Below are 20642 nucleotides of genomic sequence, written 5' to 3'. Positions count from 1 at the left end.
ACTATGCAGAGAGAAAAAAGAGAGATGATCATGGGACTATTTTGATGACAAGCATTTACAAAAGTTGATGAGCACTTGGAAAAAAAACACACACACACACACACACACACACACACACACACACACACACACACACACACACACACACACACACACACACACACACACACACACACACACACAAGCTTGATGACTAAATTTGCTGCCGACACCTTCCTTTTTAGCTTCAGTGAGAAAAGTTTGTAGTCCTAAAACCCATCCTGACTGAAAAGAGAAACATTGGTGTTCAAGTAAAGCATCTTCCCTATGAGATAGAAAGACTGTTTTGTGTTTCTTTCACTGTATGAAACTCAGCGACGCTCTACTGCAGTGCTGCTGCTGCTGCTGACGCAATATCAGGAAAGTTCATCTGTGCGCTAATATTCAGCTTTGACTCGCAATGTTTACACAAACAGCCCATAAAAACGAATGGCCGCATCAGAAACCCTTAATGAACTACTAAATGAGAGCACAAATCAGACACGCTCACATCTCTAGCCCTCACTGCAATCCCCACATCCAGTCATAAATGTCTATTCATCTGATAATTTGATGCAACCTGCTATGTTTACTCACATGGACATAAGCTGGTATTCTCTGATTGGCTGGACAGGCTTGACATCACCAAAGGGACAACAATTACATCATACTTAAAACTAATTACATTTGGCAAATTTCACATGCGGAAATGATATTGCTATACAAGATTATTGATGCCAAACAGACAGACAGAACACAATTGTATTTTTATGATTTTCTCTGGACATGGTACTTTGATATATCTCAAAATATTGGAATTCATGTACCATGGTATTTACATAACCTATAAAAAGAGTAATGTTTGCAGCACAGATGGTAATACCAAGTTTTTTTAGTACAGAAATTCACGTACCTTAGTTTATATAAGGTACCCCGTGGTACTTAAAAAGACTACCATAGTAATACCATGGTTGATTTAAAAAAATACCAGAGTTTAAAAACCCATGGTCCTTTTATGGTACCTCTGGTATGTATGTGTGTATCATTGGTATTCTTGGAAGTACCTTGGAAATGACAAAGTGGTAACAGTTCAGTCTAGGATCCAATTATCACTAATAACTAGTTGCTTATTAGCACACATATTAATAGGACATTGGTTTATTAGTACTTACAAAGCACATATTAATGCCTTATTCTGCGTGACCATATTTCATATCCCTAATCCTACCCAATACCTAAATGTAATAACTACCTTACTTACTATTTATAAGGAGTTTACTGAGGCAAAAGTCATAGTTAATAGTTAGTTAATAGTGAGAATTGGACACTAATCTAAAGTGTGACCGACATAGTATTTGAATATGGCATATATATATATATATATATATATATATATATATATATATATATATATCATACACTTATTAAAAACCACAGCATTCTAGGAAGTTCCTTGGAGTACCATGCTTCACAATACAGTACTTTGGCATTAACATAATAACATTATTGTACTCTGATGTATAGTAAACCATGGTACTAAAATGTTACCATGGTATTTATGGTACTCCAAGGTACTTCTGAGAATACCATAGTGGTTTTGTGTGATTGCCGTATTCATAAACGTAATCGGTTACTAACGTAACCTCGGTTCTCTCTAGAAGAGGGAACGAGTATTGCGTAAGTTAGCTTACGCTACGGGAAAGTCATCTTTTCTCGAGATCTGAAGCCAAAAAATTATCCTTAATTTTTATAATTTTGTCAACGCAGTGCAGCAGCACGCAGACCTAGGGCAGGCTTACTAGCGTGCCCATTGGCTGCCCTGCGGCAACTGCAGCAGCCTATCGCTGAGCCTTAGACGTGACGTCACGTCCAATGAGCGCGCCTCATGCGTCACAGCCCGCGAAAGAGGGGGTGTGGCTTAGCGTATAAAAGCGAGGCTTAGAGGCTGCTTCACTGGTTTCTGTCGCTGAAGCGAATGAGCTCGTGGCGCGAGCATGGCAGGTTACGCAATACTCGTTCCCTCTTCTAGAGAGAACCGAGGTTACGTTAGTAACCGATTACGTTCTCTTACGAGAGGTTCTCTCGTATTCCGTAAGTTAGCTTACGCTACGGGAACTCCCTTGTCAACGCCGTGCGCGCCCAGCATCCACTAAATGAGTCCCAGGGGAAGTCCGGGGAACACGATGAGTGGGAACCGGGCGGCCAATAGAATGGCTAGCGCAGTACATAAGCACACACTAGGGCGCTCAGAGCGGCACGGCCGGTCTGAGCTGATAAACCCTTGTATAATGCAGCTCAACCAGGAGAGCTAAATCAACCGCAGTAGCCCGCACACAGACAGTGGGCCGGCCTACGCGTGACTTAGACTGATAAAACTTTCGCCTGCAAGGCAGGAACTTCCAGGTTGTAAAACCTAACAAATGTCGAGGGGGAGGCCCAGCCCGCCGCCGTACAAATGTCATGAATGGAAATTCCGCTGGACCAAGCCCACGAAGAGGCATGCCTCTGGTGGAGTGAGTAGCTGCGATAGCGTCCACTATCCATCTGGACAGGCTGTGTTTCGAGGCGGCGAGACCTTGGTGCGCCCACCAAACGAAACGAAAAGCTGCTCCGAGCGCCTGATAGCGGCGGAGCGTGTGATGTAATTTCTCAGCGCTCTGACCGGGCAGAGGAGATTACCATCGACCTCGCTGCCGGAAGGCGGCAGGGCTGAGAGAGAAATGACCTGTGCTCTGAAGGGAGTGCCCAATATTTTGGGGACGTAACCATGCCTCGGTTTAAGAATAACTTTCGAGCCATAAGGTCCGAACTCGAGGCACACGGCGTTAACGGATAACGCGTGAAGGTCTCCCACACGTTTGACTGAAGACATAGCTATCAGAAAAACAGTTTTGAGCGTGAGGTATTTCATATCCACAGTTTCTATGGGTTCAAAGGGATTGAAGGCGCTTTCAGGGCCTCTAGGACCAGCGAAAGATCCCACATAGGAACCGAGGGGGGTCGCGGGGGAAAGCGGGTGACGAACTCGTTCCTTCCTAATGCGCGGCCCAGCGCCGAACCGGCAAAAGCTGAGATGGCCGCAACATAGACTTTGAGCGTGGAAGGGGACCTGCCCGTGTCCAGCAGCTCTTGAAGGAAAACCAATACCTGCGATACCCCACATGCTTGTGGATCCAGCCCCTTGGCAGTGCACCACTTTTAAACACAGACCATTTAGACGTGTAGAGCCGCCTCGTAGAGGGGGCTCTAGACTGGGTGATCGTGTTCACAACCCCTTCTGGCAGGTCAACGGGTATCCGTTGAGTCTCCATGCATGCAGAGACCAGCGCTCTGCATGGGGATGCCAGATCGAGCCGTGGGCTTGAGAGAGAAGGTCTCTTCTCGCCGGAATCGGCCAGGGGACTGTGTCTGCCAGCTGTATTAGCTCCAGGAACCAAGTCTGGTTCTCCCAGTACGGGGCTATGAGGAGCACCGTGTGGCGCGCCACGCGCTTCTCTGGTTCTCCTGATGACTTGTGGCAACAGAGAGACCGGCGGGAAGGCATATAGTGGGCCGCTGGGCCAGGTCTGGGCCAGCGCGTCCTCGTTCTTCGTAAAGAACTTTGGGCAGTGAGCGTTGTCTTTTGACGCAAAGAGGTCGACTTTCGCTTTGCCGAAACGGCGCCTCAGTGACTGGACTGTTTGGGGATGCAAGGACCACTCCCCAGGGGGAACATAGTCCCTGGACAGTCTGTCGGGACCCTCGTTCAGGTGCCCAGGCACATGCGCGGCTCTCAGCGAGCGCAGTGAGTGCTGAGCCCACACGAGGAGGCGTTCCGCCAGGGTGCAGAGCATTTTGGATCTGACGCCGCCCTGGCGGTTCACGTAGGCCACTACTGATGTATTGTCCGTGCTGACTAGAACATGGTGACCTTGGAGGACTGGGAGGAAGTGCCTGAGCGCTTTCTCGACCGCGAGCATCTCTAGACAGTTTATGTGAAGGAGATTCTCCTGGTCTGACCAGCGGCCATAGACCGGTCTGCCTTCGAAAAGTGCTCCCCAACCTTGGTTGGAAGCGTCTGTCGAGACAACCTTCCGGTGCGAGATCGCTCCCATCGTCACTCCCGTGCGATACTATTCGGCTGCCAGCCAGGGCTGTAGGGCTGAAATGCAGCCTTGATTCACCCTGACTCGCGAGTCGCCGGCCGCCCAGGCTCGGTGAGGCACGCGCGCTTTCAGCCAGCGTTGAAGCGGGCGCATGCGCAGTAAGCCCAGCTGAAGCACTGCTGCAGCTGAGGCCATATGCCCCAGGATTCGCTGGAATGTCCTCAGCGGAGCCTGGCTGCCCACCTGGAAGGATATGGCGAGATGACGGATGCGGCGTGCGCGCTGCTCCGATAATCTGGCCGCCATAGCCACCGAGTCCTGTTCTATCCCAAGAAGAAGATTGACTGGTGGGGCGATAATGAGCTCTTGGTCCAGTTAACCGAGAGACCCAGGTTTTACAAGTGGCTGAGAAGCACTGTTCTGTGAGACACAAGCTCTGTCTCTGACTGCGCCAGAATAAGCCAGTCGTCCAGATAGTTCAGTATACGCATTCCCCGTCTTCTGAGGGGAGCGAGAGCCGTGTCCATGCACTTCGTAAATGTACGGGGTGCCAAAGACAGGCCGAACGGCAGGACTGTGTATTGATATACCCGACCGTCGAAGGCGAATGTCAAGAATGGCCTGTGACGGGTGTTATCTGGATCTGAAAGTACGCGTCCTTCAGATCGAGAGAGATAAACCAGTCTCCTGGGCGAATTTGCGCGAGGATTTGTCTGGTTGTGATCATTTCGAACGGCCGTCTCATGAGGCTTTGTTCAAATGTCTCAGATCTAAAATAGGTCTTAGCCGTGTTCTATAGTGTTCAGCACCCATTCTGACATGCCCTGGATAGCTTCCCATGCTTCTGCACGCATAGCTAGGGGTCGAATGGTCTCTGGGTTCAGATCGCCGCACTGCGCGAGATGGGGAACCTGTATCAGAGAAGATGGGTTTCATTCATTCAGAAGATGCTTGAACATGGGGGCTGGTAGACAGTAGTGACTGGCTGTACAGCGTATGACGGCTCGATCTTTATGGATGGGGCACATTTCGCTGTTAAAAACCCGTGTCGCGAGAGCGGCATGAGGGGTATCGTGTTTGTTAGTAAGTGCGCGCACTCGTGAGCGGGCGCAGGGCTTACATTTGTCACACGGCCAGTGTTTGAGCGCTTTAGAGGGTCTGCAACCCGGGGTAACTGTGTGGCAGAGCGGGCAGTGGGTAGGTGTGGGCACAGAGTCGTGGACACATTCTCTACGCTTATCACTCGAGCGGCGCGTGCCCGCTTTACGAGAGTGCACTCTGAGCGCGTTACCAGGGGAACCGTGTTTGTGTGTAGCAGTGAGCACGAGGGTGTGGGCACATTTTCTACACTTATGACACCTTCGGCGTGAGCCGGACAACCCGAATTTATACTCTTTATGAGATTTATCTGGGCCGCCTTAAAAACGGCATTTGTGTGCAGGCGAGCGAGTTGTGTTACTGGCTCGTTGGCTGCGATGTAAGCTGCTGCAGTAGCCTCTTGTAAGGGGACTGACAGAGCTGGGCGCTTTGATGGCTCATAAATACTCAAGCACCATCCTTGTGAGCGGGAGGGTGCGAGATGCGGGTTCCCTTTCTGTATGTAAGAAAGCTGGCCGCGAGCTCGGAGAAGCAGACAGAAAAGAATTTTTCTTTGCCGCCAGGGCCGGAATCGAACTCGGGTCTCTGGCGCTAAAGCCTAATGTTCTGCCACTGAGCCACAGGGGCACACATAAGCTTTCAGTTAGCGCGAGCATATGACAGAGCGTCGCTCGTGACGTACGCTCTGATATCCCTTGAGAACGGCGCAGTTGCGCGGCTCGAACAAAGGGAGAGAGAGCGGGAAGCACACATCATGTGCTGTGACATCGTTTGTTTGCAGGCGTGCGTGTATTAAAAACAGGCTCGTTTACTGCAATATAGATATTTCTAGTCGCCTGAGCTTAGGAGGGGACTGAGAAATGTGTAAGAAATGGAGGTGAGTGACGCGCGCGACCGAGACGCGGGGTAGCTTTCTTATAACGTAAAGGAAGCTAGCCCGTGACCGTCCACTTCTGACATCCCTTGTGAGCGGCGCCTGTTTGCGCGGCTCGAACAGAGAGGTCAGCGTTTGTTTGCAGGCGTGTGTGTATAAAAAATAGGCTCGTTTACTGCAATATATGTATTTCCAGTCGCCTGAGCTTAGGAGGGGACTGAGAAATCTGTGAGAATGGAGGTAAGTCCGACCAGGGTGGGGCTAAACACTCGTCTCTCCTTTCGCCAGTGACGGGGGGGGGTAGCTTTCTTGTAACATAAAGGAAGCTATAGCCCGTGACCATCCGTTTCTTACATCCCTTGTGAGCGGCGCCGTTTGCGCGGCTTGACAGAGGGGGGTAAGCAGCTGTCTATGATAGCAGCGTTGTCTGCTTCATCCCCTGAGGCGACGGCAGTGCGGGCGAAAGCCGGCCGCTGCGCGTCGGGAGGTGGGGGGAAGGAGATAGCGAGGCTCGCGGGAGGGGCTCCGGCGAGCGTTCAGCTACTGCATCCGGGTCCGGAGGCAGGAGGAGGGTCCAACAAGGCGAGTCGAGCCCGCAGGGTCGACATCGGCATCTCCTCGGAGAGTTCGCAGCCGCCCGAAGTAAGGGCGAGGGCTGCGTAGTCGAGGCCCAGGCAGAGAGCGCAGATCACATGGCGGTCGCTGTCGCTGAGCGGGGCTCTGCACGAGCCACAGGGGGAGCGAGGCATTTGCAACAACGCCTCGCGCTCTTTTAGATGCAGTGTGTCGCGGGGCGAACACACAAACACACACAACACAGAGCAAAGAAGGATATAATCCGCCGGATAGCGGAGCAGGCAGGGAAGGCTGAAGGCGGCGAAGACGGCCGGCTTCCTCAGGCTGATATCCTCGGCGTGCTGGTCGCTTGTTTCAACGGCGGCGGCTTCCTCAGAGTTCAGCGATGCGGAGAGCGTCGCTGAAGAGACAGAAATCAGTGAAGCAGCCTCTGAGCCTCTTTCGCGGGCTGTGACGCATGAGGCGCGCCAAGCGCGCTCATTGGACGTGACGTCACGTCTAAGGCTCAGCGATAGGCTGCTGCAGTTGCCGCAGGGCAGCCAATGGGCACGCTAGTAAGCCTGCCCTAGGTCTGCGTGCTGCTGCACTGCGTTGACAAAATTATAAAAATTAAGGATAATTTTTTGGCTTCAGATCTCGAGAAAAGATGACTTTCCCGTAGCGTAAGCTAACTTACGCAATACGAGAGAACCTCTCGTAAGAGAACTATGGCAATTCCAAGGTACTTCAAAGAATACCATGATATTAACTTCATAATAGTGTCCAAAAACCATGAAATTAACCTGGAATTGTCTCAAAAAATATACATACAGATTACCATTCAAACATTTGTTCGTAAGAATAATCGTAAGATTTAAGATTTGAGGTCGGTAAGAAGTCTCTAATGCTCACCAAGGCTGCATTTATTTGATCAAAAATACAATAAAAACAGCAATATTGTGAACTATTATTACAATTTAAAAGAACTGTTTTTGTATTTTAATACATTTTAAAATGTAATTTATTCCTGTGATGGCAAGGCAAAATTTTCAGCAGCTATTACTCTTAATTGTCACATGATCTTTCAGCAATCATTTTAATATGCTGATTTGCAGCTCAAGAAACATTTCTTATTATTATCAATGCAGAAAACAGTTGCGCTTCTTAATACTTTTCTTTTTTCAGGATTCTTTAATGAATAGAAAGTTCAAAAGAACAGCAATCCCATGGTCATTTTTCTATGGGGATTAGACAAATGCATCCTAGCAGAAATAAAAAAGCTTAATAAAGAGTATAAACCAACATATAATGGCAACATATAAATGGCTGTAAGAGAGAAAGAGAGATGGCTGCTATAATCCATCCGTGCAGAAACGAAGGCAGCGCCTCGCTGAAAACTGGACAGAACCTGCTCTGACTGTACACACTGTGCCGAGCTCGAACTGTCGTCTTCTCTCTGTCTCTCGTCCTGTCTATCTGTCTTTCCTTGGCTCTAATTAATGGTGGCCCCCCTCCCAGTAGGCATCCAGCGTTTCCATAGCAACGCTGCTCTGCAGTCGATACTAGCCTCTCGTCTCCGTGGTAACGGAGTCGGGATGCGAGAGGTTCTGTCTCTGTGATTTTGGGCTGCAGTGTGTGGGAGACGGGCTGCACATGCATAAACAAACACGCAAACAAACATCCACGAACCAGCTTAAACGCTCCACTTGACAAGACCTCTTGACAAATTTGACAAGTTACAGGATTACAGACACAAACCCACATGTGTATCTTACATGCTGACACATTTGGAGATGCTAAGAGACTTATTTAAACTTTTTTCATTAGAACAAAACTCATACGCCTAAACATAAACAGTAACTATCCAACAGATAAGCAGGTACCATGGTATTACAATAAAATATACCATGTTAAAACAGTGGAAGTGCCATTATATTCTTTATATTACCTTATATGGGTATATGAACATGGCAATCATTCAGTACTATAGTGTGCATCGAAGTCCATACTGTCAATAAAATGTTGAAATGGAAAAAAGGTCAAGGATCAAAACTGTAATCTAAACAAAAACTCATTATTAATTAATAATGAACATTACTAAAGAGAATTCGGTAACACTTTAAATATAATTCATTATAAAGACATTTTTGATGCATTAATTATGCTTTGCATGGTCTCATGAATAACTGCAACCCCAGTTATAACACATTCTAATACTCATCTATTCACAACTTTAGAAAGTAAACATTTAAAAATACATGACAAACAACCAACTTCAGATGTAACAAAGAATCTGCAAATATTACAATGCATTTTAACTTTGGTCACAATTCTTTACGAAAAGATATAATGCTTTATAACGTACATTATGAACACCAATAAATAATTCATAAAGGCTTTAAGCAAAGAGTTACCGAGAATTCTTGTGATTTTACTCTCATATTCATTATAGGAAACATGATTATTGGAAAGCAAATCCAAACCAGTCTAGATATATGTAATATGTGTGAGTTATTTCCTATCACACACAAAGAAAAAGTAACAATGAACAGAAAACAAATGAGCTGACATGCCAAGTAATTCCGCTTAACCAGGCGCTGAAGGGATCACACGAGGAAAAATAAGAGAAAAGAAACGAGGGATTTTGTCCTTTCATGAGTGGAGATAAATCCTGAATGAAGGATTAAGGGAGTAATGCCCTGAAAAAAAGAAAGCCTAAGTAGGAAAAGAAAAAGGAGAGACAGAGAAGAGAGAGGACAAGTGAGGAAATCAGAGTGATGAGATAAATGAGAATATGTGTGTGTGTGTGTGTGTGTGTGTGTGTGTGTGTGTGTGTGTGTGTGTGTGTGTGTGTGTGTGTGTGTGTGTGTGTGTGTGTGTGTGTGTATCTAGAAATATAATGAGCACTTAAGCCATCTTATTGGCTAATCACCAATCAAAACACAAGGACCTGGCAATGACCATCAAACTAGCCCGGAAACAGAGAAAACGTGTGTGTGTGTGTGTGTGTGTGTGTGTGTGTGTGTGTGTGTGTGTGTGTTTAAAACTGTTCTTAATGCACGTGCATTATACACAAACACTTAAATACTAAGTTGTACAAACTTTTAAATTGCACATAAGGCTGTTATCATATAAACATGATAGATTTATTCAAACATCCATTAAATAATGACGATATATAATACAGTGCATATATTTAACAAAATTAGTTCTTTTTTAGATAACTAATGAGCTATGGACATTGAATAACTTTCCTGAGGTGAACGTAACGTTAAGTGACATTGTTTACAAGCGGTTTTACTGACGTCTTTCCGTGAAGAATTCAACATTCTCCATTTTATTTTGCCTTCTTGTGTTTGTCCTTGAAGTCCTCAACCAAAAGCAGCATCTAAAATTAGTCTCGTGCTAATTGTAGGACTGAAATGTTATTGAAGTGCTGAAGTTAAAATGCCATGGTCAAATCCACCTTCTATGAGCTCAGAACTCAAAGCAGACTTTGTTCACAGGCCTGGATTCTTCTTTTAACGCGTACACTCACGCTCACACTGTTAAATTTGTCCTCGGGTCTGAATAATGCCTGCATGTGATCTTGCCCGTTCCATCTCTTAACAAATGGAGTGCTGTTATTCATGAAGAGAGGATTTTAGCACTTGGTGCTGCTGATATAGTGATCAGCTGATTTTAAAATATGCCTAAATTAACTTCTGATTTAAATGTGTCTGTTTTTACTATTGGACATTCTATATCAACAACAGAGCATGTTTTTTTAGTTTTTTTATTCCATACATATATAATGACCAATAAATATCTTTATTATCTCAATTGTTCCTCTAGAAAAAATATATATATTAAAAGCAGAGCAAATTAACTCTCCTGCTTCTGGGCTTTGGCAACCTCACATGTGGTTCCTCAACAGATGAGTCCCATTTTTTGGATTGTAGGTCTCTTCTAATTATGTATAGTTAGAATAGCAAGAGAGCAAAATAAATGGGTATATAGCAATCCTCAAAAGGAGGAGAAAATGCTACTTCGTGTTTCTAATCAAACTTCTACAATATTTTGGTGTAAAATCACTTGGTACAGAAGAAACTCTCTATATAAACTATATACAAAGGTAAAATAAAATGCAATCTAGACTATTTTAAATACAGGTTCACATGCAACAATGAAACATGTTTTGTGTTGAGGAATTCAGGAGAAATTCAGAAATCAAACATTGAAAAGAGCAAAACTTAATGGGTAATTTCCTATTCAGCCATGCCAAAAAAATTCACATATTGTTGGGCCCATACAGGTTAATATTAATAATGCTTATTTTTATTTCTTATTTTGTACAATAATTTTGGTAACTTATTAATATGTTGGCAACATTATGGTAACAATCATTTTGGGTCAACACTAAAATCCAAGAATAAGATCTGTTTCCTGAAGCAAATCCAGTTGAGTACGACTGATTATTTATATTAAATGTCAACTGCGCTCATTGTCTCGAATTGTGCTCAGATATGTAGATATATTGAAGTGTGCAATCAAAATAGATTTCATTATGAACTCAATCATTTCTCATCACATTCCTACAGATCTGAAAAGGCAAAATGATCCAAGCTGTCATGAATTGTACAGCTCTATACTCTTAGTATGCAAGCCAACAAACTTTTTTTATTTATTTAAGGAGAATTATCTGAGCTCATATATTTAAATGTAACAATTTGAGAGAATTCCTAAGCCATTAGCCATGAAAGAGCAATCTCTGAGCAAACACATTTTTCTCTGGGAGTCTGAAGATCAAGACACACAAACCATGAGTGATGCGTCACATATCGCTTCTCTGATCAATAACTGGAAGCATAAACATAACACTTTAATTGCAGATATATGTTTAGTGTGTGTGTGTGTGTGTGTGTGTGTGTGTGTGTGTGTGTGTGTGTGTGTGTGTGTGTGTGTGTGTGTGTGTGTGTGTGTGTGTGTGTGTGTGTGTGTGTGTGTGCGTGTGTGTGTGTGTGTGTGTGTGTGTGTGTCCGAGTGGACATACTGTCAGCCATCTGCGTTCAGGATGAGAGGTGAATGTATGAGGAGAGAAACACAGCTTGTCTAATCAGCCTCAGGCACACAAACACAACACACACAGACACACACATAAAAACAGAAATAGTGTTTCTCTGTCCTACTGTCCATATGTCTCTCTTTTCCACTACACTAAATAGCTTTCCTTTTCTTTCCTTTTTTGCTTCCATTTTGTATTTTCTCCATCTGCTCTCTTCCCCTTCTTTTTTCCATCCGTGTAAAATATCCTCCTTAATTTGTACCTCTACATTGAAATGCATCAGTAAGGGGCCATTGACACAGAACACGTTTTTGCGGTTAAAAGACGCAGGTCGGGTGAAGCGAGAGAAAAATAGCGCAAGGTCTAGACACAAGTTTTTTAAACTTATTTTAACTTGAGTGCCGCATTTTTTAAATGTGAGATGCAAACGCAACGGTCAAACATCTGTCTAGCACGTTTACATTGGAAAACAAAGGAAAAGTACAGCAGTGGAATGAAAAAAAAACATGTTCTGTGTGAAACGGCCCTAAGACAGCTCTAAAGGGAGAGATATAATACTTTTTAAGTTTAGTGCAATATATAGACAGCCTAAAAAAAGTGGTTCACAACTGGTGGTTCATGACCCAAAAAAGGATCGCGTTTCTGTTATAATTAAGGTAAAAAACAATACTGAATGCATGAAAATGAAATGCAACTAACTATATAATTGTGCATAATAAGGGTACCAATATACTATATATATATTTTTTTTAAATTTGTTGTTGAAGTCAAATCCGTCAAATTTAATTTTACATTATTTTTGTGCAAATTCAACAAATAAGACAGATGCCAATACGGACAGGTTGGTAGCATTCCTTATTTTTTGAAAACTATGAACAAAACTATGAAAAGGTCAAAGAAAATACAACCCAACCCATCCAGTTCAACTTCACATCACATGGAACAATGAAATGTGTCGAGGACAATGCAGTGAATTATTGGCTCCCAAGAACATCCATCCATCTACTATCCATCTATCTACTGTATCTATCTCCATAATGTCTTCAGCATCAATCTGCCTCCAAGGTTTTCTTGCTCTACAGCAGGGGCAGGAAGAGTTTGATGTGGGCTGGTTGCTGTGAGGAAGTTTCTGGATTTTTCTCAAGACTCACTGCTTTAAGATGAAGAAATTCATTTCAAGCTGTATGTATACAGCGTACTACAAAACTATTCACATTTGCTGCCAGGGTGTTGGTGTCAGATGATGAAATTTTAATCTGTATGTGACAGCAGTTCTCTGCCAGTCAGGTCAGTGTTTATGTAAAGCCTGCAGGCAGTCAGCAGAGTTCTTAAATCTTTAATAAGACAAAATACACAGGTCCCGGAATCATCTCTCCAAATCCCCAGCTGCAACTCTCTCTTACACACACAACAACAAATCACAAACAAGGGCAGCCTGCCTGTGGGACACGGGTGGTAACATAATTATTCTGTCTCTAAACAATTTTTTTTTTTTTTTTTGTATTTGTGAGAAAGAATTAACTACAACAAGTGCTGACAATGCATTAAATAATTAAAAATGTTTATAAAAGTTGAATAACTTGACTTCATTCAATAATAAATGAATTTTACTGTCAGTTTTGTCAAGTCAGACATTTTTAAAGACATTTAAAACCACAAAAAAGGGTCCAAATGAAGAGAAAGTTATAATACGATCCCTAAAATGGTGTTCAGCTGCACCACACACCACAGATTCAATTTCTGGATTATAAAATACAGAATTAAAGAACTGGCTCACTTTCAAATGATGTGTGTGAATTTGAATTAGCCACAAACCACAGGAATTTGAATGGGAATCAATCCATCCATCCATACATACATACATACATACATACATCCAATCAGTCTGTAAGGCCCATAAACTGCCAAATTTCAAAGCTGTTTATACTTTTTGTAAACTTTCAAACAAGGCTTTGTCAAGTCATCATTCAAAATGTGTTGTGACAAACAATGTTATGCGAATTATTTTTATTTTCAATAGATTTAATTCTACTACCTTGAATTCAAATTGCAAATCTACATCCTATTTGCAGAAATCAAATTCAATTCAAATTACAGAATCAAGTTGGCATTCAAAAGACATTCTCAATTCAATTCTGAAGAGTGTACAACCCTGTTCCGGAACACACAAACACTCAAAAAACAACTCTTAGATAACACACACGCTTTACCGCACCCTCACACTACACCTCACACTCCAAGCGTCTCATTCCTCACACTTTATCCCACACACAGAGACACATCCCAAATTTCATTTTGCAATGTCTTATTGATATGAGCACAAATCTGACTGTCTGAGTCTAAGAAATCATGACTGCAGTATTACATAACTCTGGCTCTAGTTAGCACACTGCTGTGTATGTATGATACTAACAAGGGAGCTATCAAGACTTTGATGAGCTGACAGATAAATGAGCTCACCCACATGGACGGAAGCATAGAAATCTCATCTCTCTTTCTTTCCCTGTATTTTTCTATTCGATACACAAAATCTAACTGCATGCTTTTTAAAAACACACTTTCACGCATTTGATTTTTAAAATCACACTTTCCTCTCCACAATGACTTTCAATTATCTTTGTCAATTAAAATAATTTGTATTCATTTTGGGACTTTTTTTCTGCAAACATTGTACTTTTTTTCTTTTAATGTTGACATATGCAATTAACTGCAATTATCGGCATATTACGTAATTCTTTTGATTAAAAATTATAATCAACTGACTGCAGGAACACAGTCCTTTAAAGTGAAGAAATCTGATAAGACGCTCATCCTCTCCATCCTGGCTTTCTACTCTTTCTCTCGTTTCCTTTTTCCGAGTGAGCGTAAGAGCCGGAGGGCGAAGAAAGGAGAGGGAAAATGAAGAAAACGAGCAGACAGAAAATGAGAGTTGATGTGCAATTTAACCATCCGATCCGCAGCCTCCCTCCTCAGCTTCTTCCATCTCTCTCTCTCTGTTGAAGTATTATGTAACCGGGCCCTAGGCATTGTAATTAGGAAGCTTTAGGTATTAGCTAAGACCAAAGACAAGAACAAAAGAACAGAAAGAGACTGAGTGTGTGTGGGCATCTTTTTCCACTTCCACATATAAAGGTTGAGCCCTTAGTGAGGAGGTTTTTTGACCAGTCAGATATGTCTTAGACTTTCTTCAAGATAGCACTGAACTTCTGGACTATTCCTGACCCCGGAGTGTGTCTCATGCAAATCACAGGAAAAACTAATGGTGTGTATCTGATACAGTAAAGTTACTAGTTTATCCTTTCATAGAAAGTGATATCTTTACTTAATTGGAAAGCTATTATATTCTATTCTATTGTATTCTATTCTACAGTGCATGTGCCATGTGCCAAAACAACAGAAAGTACAAGACTAGATTCCAGTCACACTCCTTTAGTTCACACAAGCCAACTCAGGTGGTCCTGTAAAGTCTGTCTGGTGTAAAAATACAAGCTTCTATGGTGTGGGTTAGTCTATAGTAAATATGATTAGCTTTATATAAAAACAAATAAATCTAAACAAGTGAGTCCTCATTCATATAGCTAGATAGCCAAGTCAACATGCGAGAAAGACGGACTGAAGACTTGTTTGTACTCTGTAAGGGTCAGCAGAGTGAATCTACACAAGAAATATCTCACTTCTTCACCACAGGCGAGTGTGACACTCACCGAAGCAATCTCTGTGTGTCTGTGTGTGCGTGTTTGAGGAGGGAGCCCTGTGTGTGCGGACAGCGTTTCTATGGAAACGGGTGTAGGTGATTCATGGACCGTGTCAGGCTGAAAAATAAATTTCACACCTACGAGTGTGTGAGAGAGAGAGACAGAGATGATGATGTTTTCATGTTTTCAAGTGTTTAAGAGTGTTTTAATGTGTAAGAATGTGTGTGTGTTTGTATGTCATGAGGACAGTATTAACTTTGTGCCAATATTCATTAAATGCTCTTCAAATACATCAACAGAACATTATTTTACTATTGGTTTTTCAAAGTTGTAAAAAAGATTATTGGAGTACATTTTACAAGAAAATACAACTTCAATCTTTCTAGTTCCAAATCTCACATTTGATTTAATGTGTGACTTATTTGTACTTCTTTATAATTATTTGTGAAATGTACGAAAATTTCTGAGTGAATTTTTTTAAATGCTTTTTTTTTCAGCGCAGTTACGAATATATCAGCCCGTTCTCATCCCAAGGCGTCATATATTGACGCTTTTGACATTTCGTCTACATCGAACGCACATGGCACCCTTTAGCGTCAATATGAGACGCAGATAGAAATGGGCCAGAAGGCGCCTCCTAGCTTTCTAACCCTATCCCTACACTACACCTAAACCTACCCATAACCGAACAAAGCTCTGTGCGTCTCATATTGACGCTAAAGGGTGCCATGTGCGTTCGATGTAGACGAAATGTCAAAAGCGTCAGTATTATGACGCCCAAGGATGAGAATGCGCAGCCAGATATATATATATATAAAAAATTATGATCTATTATATACAATGATATACAATATAAAATCTTAATATTTAAGATATAATATTATATATATATATACACACACACAATACAATAGTAATAGTACAATAGTAGTATAATATTTCTTATAAATTTATAATTTATTATATACAATTAAAATACAATACATTTTCTACATTATATATAAATATTAATGTAATATTTATAGTATAAAATGTTATATATATGCATACATTTATACATACATGCATACATATTTATTATATATTTATTGTGTGACATTCATTACATCCAGTACGTCAGCATGCTCATATACACAGTGGAGATAGAAGATCTCCAGTATCATGGATCTTCCTGCTGTAAAACCAGATCTAACTCAAACTATTTCCTTTTCCTTTCTCATTTTAACTTTTTTAAACTTTTATTATGAGCACAAATCATAAGTAGTGATATCAGACTTGATATTTTTCACCTGTCAGTGGATTTAATATACTTGAAACTTTAATCAATGACTAATATTGGCCAGACAATAACACAATTACGAGACTCAGCTCAGAGTATAGGTTTTAATTTAGTTTTAATCTTGTGCACGAAGCTGAAGTGGAGCCTTAATAGAGCTTAAAAAAAGTCCAAATATATGAGTTTGTTCTATCAGTAATCTGTTAATAATGACATTGTTATTACTTTCCCTTTTCCCAGTTTAATGTGCAGAGACATATCTAAAAACACACATCAATGATTGGAGAGTGGCACAATCAGATTAACAATTTGTTTGAAAACATGACAGAATCTGTAACTTATTTCCCTTCCAACATCTGGACTCCTCTATCCTCTCTGAGTTAATACCTAAAGCTGCAAATTACCACAAACACTAGAATAGAGGAAGAGAGGACATTGTTCCTTCATAACTGGCAACATAAAACAGCTTAACTGGGGGTTGTGTTTTCATATTTTATGGGGACTTTCCATAGACATAATGATTTTTACACTGTACAAACTGTATATTCTATATACCCTAACCCTAATTTTCAAAAATCATCACTTAATATGATTTATAACCCTAAAAATGTCTCCACAAGGACAAGGATTCCAGATATTGCCATTTTTTGGGGGACATTTTGTGCCGATAATGTCGGGTTTACCAGGCCACACACACACACAACCACACACACACACACACACATCAGACTGCCAGCCTAATCTGTGCTGCTCTGACATACTGATGAATAAACTATGAAGGGAGGAAACTGAACTGACTGTTACACTATTAACATGAGAGAAAGAGATTAAATATAAATGGCACTGTGATTTCTGCTGTGATGAAAGGCTAGATTGTACGGAAATATTTCCTATGAGTTTTAAGAGTCAAAACATCTATTAGTAGACCTTTAGCACGCAAAAAAAAACACAGGGTTGTTCTTATGCTGTGTGGCACTCACTGAGACATCTGATGAATAATTCTTGTAGCAGTGCATTGTGGGATTGAGTGAAAGCCACTCAGCCCCTGTGAGTTTAATAACACAAGGTTTGAATCACTCATTTAAGGATAAAAGGGAAAAACACTTTCCATCTGTGGCCCCTTATGTCACTGAACATGAGTCAGCATGTCATCTGTACTGTGATTTTACTTCCCTCTAATCTTCATTAAGGGATGTGACAGATGTGGAAGTTCTTCAAATTTCGAAGAGTCGAATTAATCTCTACCCAAGAGGTAAAAATTGACTCATCCGGCATCCGTGAAAGGCTTCTCCTGAGCTGAGCTGCCAAATTTAGACTGTTTAGAATCATCAGTCCTGATGTAAAAATATTAAATGATTTTACCTGCATGAGTTTCTTTCTTGTGTTGAACACAAAAGAAGATATTTTAAAGAATGTTGGTAACGAGACAGTTGACGGTAGCCACTGACTTCAATTTTTTTTTTTTTTTTCTACTATAGAAGTCAATGGCTACTGTAAACTGTTTGATTACCATCATTCTTTAAAATAATATTCTTTAGTGTTCAACACAAGAAAGAAACTCATAGAGGTTTGGTACAACTTGAGGGCGAGTAGGTGATGGGAGAATTGTCATTTTTGGGTGAACTATCCCTTTAATTCAAACATTTAAAAAAACTGACGCAAATCGGTTCCCTGCAAATAGTCCCACTGGCTCTTTTTACTTACTGTAAATATGGTGCTTTCTTTACTAAATGTACACATAATTGAGAGTTACAGTTTCAATAATGCCTGTCTCCTCCTAACACCGCCTCTGGAATCAAGTGCTGCGAGAAGAAAACGACAAGCATATTGCGTAAAGAAACTGAAGTTATTCATAAATATTCTCTTAGATCTCTAAGGAAGTCAAATAAACAGGTTTCAAAGGGGAAGAATAAGAGGATAGTTCTGTCTAGTCCCTATACCAGAACATCAGAAAGGGATGTTAAACATAAGCAAACTTAAGTCTGTTAAAGGTAAAGCGTGTAACTCAAAGATTATGCTCAATCTTTTTTGCTTGAACGGAACAGGAACTCTTGGCTCATCCAATGGTGTAAGTTTGGGGAAGGACCACCTATTTGGCAGAACAATTTTGTTTTCGTGCCACTAGCAATGAAATCCATCTAGAACCCAATAGTCTCCAGAATTCAGACAGCTGAAACCCCTCACAGTCAAAATCTTACACTGTCGTTCCTCACCTCTAAGAGAACCTGGTGCAGCAGTCGGGCCGCCTTCTCGGAGACCTTCCACGGGTCGGTCTCCTCCACCAGCATGGCGTCCAGAGTTCCCTTCTCCAAAACCACATCAAACACACCGTCAGAGAAGGCCAGTCGACGGGCGTCCATGCACAACCAGCTGAGCTGAGCGCAGTTCTTGTGTCTCTCCGCCATGCTCTCCACACAAACACTAGAGTAATCCACGTTAGTGATGGAGGTGTAGCCGGCCTGGTACATATCATAGCTCAGAGCACTGTTACCACAACCTGAGAGACAGAGAGAAAGAGGCTGGCAAGTGAAAAACAGTTTGTTACTCTATATTTATGTTATGGCTTTATAAAAAACAGTTTGATGAACAGGAGATATCAGAGGTCACATACATACTATGAATTTCACTGCATATAAAGACCTTTATAAAGCCTTCTGTGAGCTTATTCAATGTGCATGTCTGTTTAGTTTTTGATGTCATAACCAAACTTTAAAGATTTCAAACTCTCATGTATATGGTTCACGGATGATATCAGTGTTCTACACTAACATTCAAAAGTTATTGTTTTGTTAAAGGGGGCCTATTATATAAAATTCACTTTTACATGGTGATTGAACGTAAATGTGTGTCAGCAGTGTGAACACAACCACCCTTTTTTCATTTTTTTTTTTCTCTCTCCACCATAGGTTCTACACACATTACGGTCCAGAGAATGTTTAAAAGCAGTTTTATACACAAAATATGTTTGCTATGTTGCTAATATTGTCAAAATGAGCTAAAATCAAAGTGTTTCTAAACATGTTGCTTGCTGCATTGCAATGGATACCACAATGTTTCCCATCTCAATTCTGGGAGTGACGACTTTGTACAGACATGGAGCGATAATATAGTAGTCGCTGTCGCAAATAAATGTAGTCACTCTCAACTTACTGCATTCTTGCGTGAGTTTAGAACGGGGCCAAGAAGTCAGAAAGCAGCAAGTCATAACTTTCTCATAATCAAAACATTCTAATTTTAAAATGTGCAAAAAATTGTCAGATGATTCAAAATCACCAGTCTAACCAGAGGTGTGAGTGACAGGAAGTCACATGTTGTGACTTCCTGTTGTGGCACCGGGGTTGTACGTCTCAGCTCCTGAGGCGAGAGCAACTTTAATTATCGCCTTCTTCGTTAGTCTAATTAAAGGTTGCTTAACGAGCAATCTTACAGAGGGTGTTTAATCAAAGGCATTTTCTCAGTCTGTAGTCAACACATCTCTCTTCTCACTTAACGCTGAATGTAAAGATAAAGTCATGAAGTCATTTTTCACAGGAAAGTTGGTGCACTATTAGTGTTATCTGAAAGCTTGCATGCTGTCATCTCAGCTGGACAAAAGGTGTTTCCCTGGAGGCACCTAATGGTACGTTTAAATCAAAGTGTTTCAAATTCGATTTATTGCTCTTTATAGAGCGTTTATCTCGCTCATGCTGCCACTCTTCTCCCAGATCTCATTACAAAACCATTCAGTTCAAGTGTGCCAGTTTGTGCCAGTGAAAAAAAAAAAAAAAAAAAAATTTTCCCAGCATATCAAAACCTAACAAGTCCACTTCAGTAAAAACAACCATTAATTTCACTTAACATACTTACTATAGATATTATTATCACTACAATAAACCAAAATAAATTAAACAACCTGACAGAGATTTCAAAAGCTTTTTATGCAAAGGAGGAAGTTCAGTATTAATTATAAATATTATAGTATTTATTAATATTTTGAATAAGCTTTGTATTGTTATAT

At 41.5% G+C, this 20642-nt stretch overlaps 1 protein-coding gene across 2 annotated transcripts in view; it reads right to left on the bottom strand.

The window, feature by feature from the left end:
- ece2a (endothelin converting enzyme 2a) overlaps positions 1-20642 on the bottom strand; it is an 86773-nt gene that overhangs the window by 37012 nt on the left and 29119 nt on the right. For both annotated transcript variants that reach the window (XM_082173697.1, XM_082173696.1), the window contains one exon: positions 18859-19142. In XM_082173697.1, the coding sequence (XP_082029823.1) occupies positions 18859-19142 (284 nt within the window). The remainder of the gene's footprint in view (positions 1-18858; positions 19143-20642) is intronic.

This window comes from Leuciscus leuciscus (genome assembly GCF_965113295.1).
Source record: "Leuciscus leuciscus genome assembly, chromosome: 6".
Taxonomy (NCBI): domain Eukaryota; kingdom Metazoa; phylum Chordata; class Actinopteri; order Cypriniformes; family Leuciscidae; genus Leuciscus; species Leuciscus leuciscus.
The sequence above is the reverse complement of the archived record's forward strand: the minus strand, read 5'-3'. Positions and strand labels throughout refer to the sequence as shown.